Genomic DNA, 9,202 nt, shown 5'->3' with positions numbered 1-9,202 from the left:
TCAACAATTGAGGATGTTTTGTCCTTTGATAACACTACCTTACCCCTCAATCACATTGTCCCTAATAATATTCATCCAATGCAGACTAGATCCAAGACAGCAAGTACAAAACCAAGAGTGTTACATGCCAGCATTGATACTCATGACCATTCTGCTATACCACATCTTCCAAAATCGGTCATAGCTGCTCTTCAATCCACTCACTGGAAGAAAGCTATGCTAGCAGAATATAGAGCATTAATTCATCACAAGACTTGGTGTTTAGTAGAACTTCCACCAAATGAAAAGGTAGTTAGTTGCAAATGGATATTTGCCTTGAAGAAAAATGCTCAGGGGCAGGTTGTGAGACATAAAGCCCGTCTTGTGGCAAGAGGTTATACTCAAACTGCTGGGGTTAATTTTGATCAAGTATTCTCACCTGTAATCAAGCCTGTCACTATAAGAATCATACTCACTCTTGCGTTATCAAAGGGCTGGAGAGTTAAACAATATGACTTCCACAATGCCTTTTTAAATGGTATCCTCAATGAAACCATTTATATGTCTCAGCCTCCAGTTTTTACACACTCAAATTCCCATCTTGTATGTAAATTGCACAAAGCCATCTATGGCTTAAAACAAGCCCCTAGGACTTGGTACGTCACCATTACTGCTGCACTTAAACAATTTGGGTTCACCTGTACTAAGTCTGATCCTTCACTTTTTGCGAAATTTTCTTCTAATTCTATTATCTATATACTCATATATGTTGATGATATATTAGTGACAGGGAACAATGACACTGAAATCACTTATGTCTTAAAGTAGCTTCATTCAACTTTTCTTCTAAAAGATTTGGGGGACTTAAACTTCTTTCTTGGCATCGAGGCTGTCACTCACTCACCTAATTTAATTTCTCTCAATCAAAGTAAATACATAAAAGAATTATTGTGCAGGGCTGGTATGCAAGATGCTAAACCGGTTAGCACTCCTATGATTAGCTCTTCAAAATTATCAGCAAATACAGGTACTCCTTTTGAAGATCCCACATTGTTTAGATCAATTGTGGGGGGACTTCAATATGCCATTGTCACAATATCAGACATCGCATTTGCAGTAAACAAGCTCAGCCAATTCATGTCAAAGCCGAGCCAAGATCATTGGATGGCGGCAAAGCGTGTCCTTCGATATTTAGCAGGTACAGTTGATCTTGCTCTTCAATTTCATAAGACTAATGATCTTCGTTTAACTGCCTTTTCAGATTTGGATTGGGCTGCTGATGTTGATGATAGAAGATCTGTGTCTGGATACTGTGTGTACTTTGGAGCAAACTTGATTTCCTGAAAATGTTCAAAGCAACCCACTGTCAGCAGAAGCTCCACCGAGGCTGAATTCAGGGTGTTGGCAGCTACTTTCTCTGAGTTAATATGGATTCAAATCCTACTTAGTGAGCTAAAGCAGCCTTGTACTTCATCTCCCACAGTCTTTTGTGATAACATGTCCACTATATTATTAGCTTATAATACCATCTTGCATGAGCGAACAAAACATTTTGAATTGAATCTGTATTTTGTACGGGATAAGGTGATTCAAGGACAGCTTGCTGTTACTCATATTCCAGGCTTATAACAAGTAGCAGACATTATGACTAAGCCCCTGTGTGCATTGCTATTTAGCAAGTTCAAGAGCAAACTTTGGTTGGCACAAAAGCCTCCCTAAGTTTGTGGGGGGATGTGAGATATATTAGATAGAGCTAGATATCCTTGACTATAAAATATCAAGGTTCAAGTGTATGAAAAAAAAAAAGAGAAGAGATTCTCTGAATAAGAAAAAAATTCATTTCATTTTTACTCTTTTACTGTTCTGCCTCTGTTTTTTTCCTTCTTGGTTTCTCACCACAAGTCTTCTTTCTCCCCTTCTTCAACAAGTTTAATAGTCTGGCACCCACAAAATGAAGGGTTCCAATTTAGGTGTACTACAATTAGGCAAAAAAGGCGTCTTATCAAGCATTAAAAGAAATAGGTTATTGATGTTTTAGAGACGGTCTCATTGGACATCAACAGTGACGAAGAAAAGTGTTTCTCTTCTCAAGTTAGGAAAGTGGATTTGGAGTAGGTGATTCTTGTTTGTAGGGATTAGCTTATGAAAAAAAATGTTGTTGAGGTGTATAAATTTTAATTTTGTAACACTATGACATTTAGTTTTAATGAAATTCAAAAGCCTAATATCCCATTTTAATTCCCTCAACTGTCATACTTAGTTATTTACTACTAGCTAACTATGAGATGAACAATAAAAATATTTTATTATTTAAATGATTTATTCTATCATTTTAATGTTATGTAAGTTTTTATTATGATATTTCTTTATAGTTAATATTTATCAATAACATTACAAACATATTATGTTATATATATGTTCTAACTACTATATCAACAACCTCAATCAAACTCCACCTATCTTCATTATAATAATCAACAATCGTCATTTTCCCACCCACATAATGCAAGGATTCTCCATCAAACCTAAACCTGTCACGGTAGTATATCTTTACATTACAATAATTCATTCCAAAATTAACCTGTAAAATATATCAAAACAAAATAAAACAAATATTAAACAATGAAAAAAATCAACAATAAACCACATGCATCAACACAAACCAGCTCACAATATTAAGGCAAGAAAAGAAAAAAAATCTTTCACTACAACATTTGAAATCCTAGATACTAACAAAACACCAACACACATCAAATAAAGACACACACAGAAACAAAACTTCAACACCAAACTAACTGGACGAAGCAAGTTACGAAGACTACGTACCTTCTATTGTTGCCATTCTCGACCTGTAACTCTTGATTCCACCTCAAAATCACACTTTATCGACCAAAAAGTGTCGGGCTACAAGGTTTCCTTTCGATTGATGAGTAATGATGAATGATCGTTAGGATTGAATTTCGTATGTGAGAGAGAAGAAGAAGCATTTCATATTTAAAGTGTTAGTGACTTAGTGTGAAATGACTTAGTATGTATTTCACATGCAGAAATGAGCAAATGTGGCTTTAACTAAAAAATTAGGAGTAAATATCCTATTTGGCCCCTGACCTTTTCTCCGTGAGTTATAGCGCACCTTAATTATTTTTAAACCTCAACCAGGTCCCAACCTATTAAGAAAAATGGACAAATTGACCCTTGTTACCAGATGCAAACAGTTACCCGCTAACATGTCAGGTAACAATGTTAAGTGTCACATTCAAAAGGTTGTAGGGACTAAAAAATCCCTTTCTTCTTTCCTTCCTTCCTTCCTTTGTCAAAGGTGAATTTCATTGTCATCCCTTACATAACTACTAAACCTTATTCCCCATTCACATCAAGGATTCACCATCCAAAATCCTTCCAACCCTTTGCACAACCACTGTTTTACATTGCTCTCCTACTCTTCCCTTCACAAATCTTTGACTTTGTGAGCCAAACCATAGCATCAACCAATTGAATGAAACTAAAGAAAAAATAAGAGAAATTTGTGGAAGATTAAATCAATTAGGATGATAACGCACCTGACCTTAATAGTGTTAGGGTTCTGTTGGTAGCGGAGAACAAAGAGAAAGTGGTCGCAGGCAAGAGGGTGCAGACGGTAGAATGCGAAAAATTTTAGGTGGAGACAGAGCTCTGTAGGTGATAGAAAGCAGAGAGCTATCGACGATAGAGGAAGAAAAAAAGGTGGCAAATGCAGCAGAGAGCGGTGACATCAGACAGTGGTAAAGCACCTCACAGAATAAGAGAAAAAAGAGAAAAAATCGTAGTTTGAAATTGTTTATGTGTGTGTTGAAAGAAAGTATATTGAAAAAGAAGAAGAGGTAGAGAGAAGGTTGTGTACAGAGTTGAAAGGGTTTTAGATGGTAGATCATTGAGATGAATGGAGAATGGAGAATGAAGTTTAGTGGTTGTGTAAGGGATGACATTGAAATCCGTCATTGATGAAGGAAAGAAGAAGGAAAAATAAGAAGAGATAGAGAAGGTTTTTAGTCTTTGTAATTTTTTGGAGGTGACATTTGATACTATTATCTGACACATCAGCAGATAATCGTTTGTCATTCGATAATAGGAGTCAATTTGTCTATTTTTTTTTTTAATAGATGGGACCTGGTTGAGGTTTAAGAATAATTAAAGTGCTATGTCTCATAAAAAAAATTATCAAAAACTAAATAGGATAATAGTATATGACATCATCTCGATTAAGTGTTAGTAAAAAATTTAAGATAAAATAATATTGATACTATTTTAAATATTTTAGAATAAAAATAACATAATTAAAATATTAGACGCCAAAATAGGAGGCATCCCAAACCTAAGGGACAAAGTAGTAGTACTGATTATTACACCCCTGGTTTGTGTCTTTTGCATGGGTGTTGGGTGGTTTGTTCAAATTGGTCACTGCAACCACCATAAAAATCAACGTAACAATCAAACCATGGAAAAATAGAAAAACTCCAAATTCATAACACAACCTCCTCCGCGTGAACACTGAACTGAATCCAACACTCCACGCGGCCTTTTCAGTTCCACACACACTTCACTCTCAGCTCTCAGCTCTTCAATTTCAATTCACCAATGGCGGTTTCGGGCCTCAGAGGTGGTACTCTTCGTTTGCCACTCCCCTTCCACCACCACCACCACCACCACCATTCTCTTCGTTTTTCTCTTCCTTCAATTTCTAACACCAGAGCTCATTCCAATTCCAAGTCAAAGGGTTTCACTCTCTTCGCTCGCTATGCTCAAGCTCAGGACCTTTTCTCCTCTCGCCGTATCCAAGGTCCATTTTCAATAAAATTAGAAACTTCTGCGATGCTTTTTGGTTTGTTGCTGTTAGCTTTTGTTGGCTGTTAATTGGATTTTACGGTTCAGGACTTAATTTTGCAAAACAAATCAAAATTTCCTCCAATTTCTATTTTTTAGTTTCTGAAGTAAGATTATTGGATTCGTTTGTCACGCTTCATTTGTTTTAGAATCTGAATCTGATTAACTCTTTCTGCTAAAGGATCGGATGTTAAAATCAATAGAGTTCTGCAAATCATTTAAAGGGATTACATGGTGTGAATCTTGTTTCACTAAGGAACAATAATTTCTCACGTTTTCATTTAAAATTGTGATTTTGTTCTTCTTTTAATTATATGTTGGAGTGTCAAATTTAACAAACTAGGATTTGCTTTAAATCGCATCAGATAACATTGAAAACTTGCCCAAGCTGGTGGAAGACATTGTGCAGACATCCATCAACACAGGCCCTAGGGGAGTCTTTAGGCTGGCTCAAGGCGTTCAAGCCCTTGTTGGGGTCGGTCAAGAGTGGTTGACTGATTTATCAAAGGTATAACTAAGACACTTATATGCATGCTTCTTTTGGAACATAAGTTAATGTGTCAATATCTTTCTTGATAATTTTTTTAGTGAAAAATTAGGAGTATTAACTCTTTTGCAACAATTTGTAGTTGTCAAATTCATCTGCTGGGTTGCCACCTGAACTGCAGCTTGGTTTACTTTCCCCCTTTTATTTGAGGAGGCTATTTGAACGCATGGGTGCAACATACATCAAATTAGGTCAGGTATGAGTTGATTCCCCAACTCGCTCTTTCCTGTTTCTATTTGATACTCTTATTTGATAAGTAAAAACTTATTATGCTTGATTATTACAGTATAGGATAACTCCATATTGGTTCATGGAAACATCAAACATGTTCATGTTAGGGCATTATGGTATCATTTGATCTACATAGTTAATCCCACTTAATGGAATAAGGCTTAGGTGTTTTAACTGTTGTGTTCAATATTCATTTATTTGGAGTTGGAAAATGTTAGTACTTAGTACAGAAGATAAAATTTTATAACCACTTGATATGATCTTTTACAAAAATTCTTTCCACCTCTGATAATTGATGTCTGTTGATTATATTTCTGGTTGGCAGTTCATAGCATCAGCTCCTACACTCTTTCCACCTGAGTATGTACAAGAATTTCAGAACTGTTTCGATAAAGCTCCTCCTGTTCCTTTTGAGGAAATCCAATCAATATTGCGTAAGGAATTAGGAAGACCAATAGAAAGTGTATATGAGTACGTTGATCCAACTCCTATTGCTTCTGCCTCCATAGCACAGGTATTTTAAAATCTCTTTAAGAACAACGTTTTTTTGTGTGTTGCTTTCGCTGCTGCTAATGCAATTGGTATATATTACATCTAGGTTCATGGTGCAAGGCTAAAAGGCAGCCAGGAGGATGTGGTGATAAAGGTCTTAAAACCAGGAATAGAGGATGTATTAGTGGCAGATCTTAATTTTGTTTATGTTGTTGCTCGGATATTGGAGTTCTTGAATCCTGAAATAAGCCGAACATCGCTGGTATAAACAATTGACCACTTTCCTTGCATATTTTGTTTACAATATGAAGAATGATACCTTTTTAAGTATCTATTCAGGAAGAGTAAAGTGTTCTTGTTCCATTCACCAAATTTCTTGTTCTTTCTACTTTTCTACATGTAAAAACAATCTTAGAACTGCTATTTTCATTTGTTCATTATTATGGTTTTCATCATTGTAAACGCCAGTGGCTAGAACTTGCTTGTAATGCACATCTGTCGAGTAGGTTGGTATTGTTAAAGACATAAGGGAGTCTATGCTTGAAGAAGTTGACTTTTACAAGGAGGCTGCAAATATTGAGGCTTTCAGGAGATATTTGGAAAACATGGGACTCACAAGAGAGGCAACAGCTCCGAAAGTGTATAAATACTGCAGTACACAGAAGGTTTTAACTATGCAGAGACTTTATGGTGTTCCTCTAACTGATCTAGATTCCATAAGTTCTCTTGTTCCGAATCCAGAAACCAGCCTTATAACTGCTCTCAATGTGTGGTATTGCTCTGAGTTTCCTTTTGCAATTAATGTTTCTGTGTGTTCCCCGTTTTTATTTATCTGAAGACATGTATAGTGACTCTTAAATATGAATTTGTGGATCTTGGTATGAAAGTGCAGGTTTGGAAGTTTACTTGCATGTGAGTCTTTTCATGCAGATGTACATGCAGGAAATCTATGGCTTCTACGGGATGGCCGTATTGGGTTTCTTGACTTTGGTATGCTTTATCTTCCTTGTTCATGATTTACAAATAATTCTACGTAAGTTATAACATTTGTTGTGGTGTTTGTCATCATCAGTTAAAAGTTTCATATTTTTCTGTAGCATGTACAATCTATAAGAAGTTTCAAATTTTAATAAACAGGAATTGTTGGGCGTATATCCCCCAAAACATGGGCTGCTATGGAAGTCTTCTTGGGTTCAATTGCCATTGACGATTATGACTCTATGGCATCTTCCTTAATTGAAATGGGTGCTACGAATAAGGATGTTGATGTTAAGGCCTTCGCAGGAGATTTGGAAAAAGTATTCTCATCGATAAAGGTGAGCACTGTAACTCCCTGATACTTGTTATAGAGCCATAGTCCATCTTGAGACATATTAAGTATAGAAGTTATAAAGCTGCGTGCCGGTTCTCTCTCTCTCTCTCTCTCTCTCTCTCCACACAACATGGTCATGAGATCGATTACATAGTATGGGGAGTAGCTCTTTTCTTCACATATTTTAGTTATGTGTGATGTCTCACCATTAATTTAAGAGGTGGGACCTTCACATGACATTTTATAAAGGAAAAATTAATAGTGATACACACAAGGTGGTCATGTGAAAAAATGGCATGTGACTCCCTTATGTTTGTGCATTTCTGTAGAAACACCGCATATCTATGTATATGTATACTGATGTGTCATGTGTGCACCCTAGTATCATTTTGGCGGAGAATTGTTTGTAAATTGCAAATATGGTAAATGTTTGGCTTAAAAACAAATTAAAATCCTATCTTATTAGGTGGTAGTCTATACTGTAGTTAGGTTGGTTTCGTGTGAGTAGCTAGTGATTTAGTGAGTTTAGTTATTTAATTGGCAAAGAATAAAGAGCAGTCCGGTGCACAAGCATCCTTCGTTAGGTCTGGGATAAGGCCGCACCCAAAGGGTGTAATGTACGCATCCTAACCTAATAATTATTCCAGTGGCTGTTTCTACAGTTTGGACCCTTGACCTTGAGAAAATTTATTTTCATTGTTGTAGAGAAATACTTCTATCAAAGAGTGACTGACTTTCTAAGAGTACTCCCCACATGAGTTGATTTTTATTGCATTTTGTTTTTGTGCATATGCTTAATTCAAATGCAGGAGCTGGACAGTGAACTAGTTGTAGCAACCGCAAGCGGGACTAATGCAACCGCTGTTTCTGCTAATATAGTTTTCGATGAGAGGCAAATGAATGCACTCTTCCTTGATGTGGTAAGCTATAGTTGAACTAAGGTTGCAAATCAATGAGAAGTGGCTACTGCTATTTGAAGCATTGCCACTTTTCAACATTCCATGGTCATAAACTTGGGAGATCCATTTATGACAGTGATACTCCTTTTCTGTGAAATTTCTTAAACTGGATGTTGGTTTTCTTGAATCTGATTATTAATATACTTCATTTTCATGTGCGTGCAACAGGTTCGAGTTAGTGAATCATACGGATTGAAGTTTCCTCGAGAATTTGCGCTTCTCTTGAAGCAGCTCTTGTATTTTGATCGCTACACTCGGTTGCTGGCTCCCAATTTGAACATGCTTCGAGATCAGAGGATTTCCATTGCCTCCAACAGAAGAAACAGGTATAGAGACAGTTATTAATCTGTCATTATTAAAAGTCTAGATGTACCTAATTTTAGTTCAAAGAAGTTGTATCTCGACAAGGTTATTTTTGTAAATAAGTATTCCATAGTTGGGACTTAATTTTCTGATGATTCCATTGGAGATTCACTTGTCACCACTATCATACCAACTTCAGTTACAAGTTAGAAATTTGTGACTACAAGGAAATGTTAATCAGATGTTCAGTCATTTGGACTTGTGTACGGTGTACCGGACCCGGAAAAGGAAAAAAAATAAGAGAGGGGGGGGGGGGGGAGGATGGTTTCTTTTATATGCATGTAGCTAATGGCAAATCTTCAAATGCAATTCCAATTTGTGACGGTGTAGTCTTTGATCTGGTGGACTGAAAGATACCAAAAAAACCCAAAAAAAGAGAAACCAATATTATATCTACTATGTTTTAATAATTATAACTATATACACTTTCTAATTTTATAATATACAATAGTAACAAGG

At 36.2% G+C, this 9,202-nt stretch overlaps 2 protein-coding genes across 2 annotated transcripts; both read left to right on the top strand.

The window, feature by feature from the left end:
- The first annotated feature begins 942 nt into the window (after positions 1-942).
- On the top strand, positions 943-1,323 carry LOC140180573 (uncharacterized mitochondrial protein AtMg00810-like). Its single transcript, XM_072221810.1, has one exon. It carries the CDS (start codon positions 943-945, stop codon positions 1,321-1,323), a length of 381 nt encoding a protein of 126 aa, XP_072077911.1.
- A 2,986-nt stretch (positions 1,324-4,309) lies between these two features.
- On the top strand, positions 4,310-8,935 carry LOC112764974 (uncharacterized aarF domain-containing protein kinase At5g05200, chloroplastic). The gene is made up of 10 exons (XM_025810830.3): positions 4,310-4,795; positions 5,205-5,347; positions 5,469-5,582; positions 5,943-6,131; positions 6,216-6,371; positions 6,616-6,881; positions 7,002-7,099; positions 7,247-7,425; positions 8,231-8,341; positions 8,549-8,935. Exons 1-10 carry the CDS (start codon positions 4,594-4,596, stop codon positions 8,723-8,725), a joined length of 1,635 nt encoding a protein of 544 aa, XP_025666615.1. The 5' UTR covers positions 4,310-4,593; the 3' UTR covers positions 8,726-8,935.
- Positions 8,936-9,202: the final 267 nt, after the last annotated feature.

Source organism: Arachis hypogaea, chromosome 17, assembly GCF_003086295.3.
Source record: "Arachis hypogaea cultivar Tifrunner chromosome 17, arahy.Tifrunner.gnm2.J5K5, whole genome shotgun sequence".
NCBI classification, from domain to species: domain Eukaryota; kingdom Viridiplantae; phylum Streptophyta; class Magnoliopsida; order Fabales; family Fabaceae; genus Arachis; species Arachis hypogaea.
The sequence above is the reverse complement of the archived record's forward strand: the minus strand, read 5'-3'. Positions and strand labels throughout refer to the sequence as shown.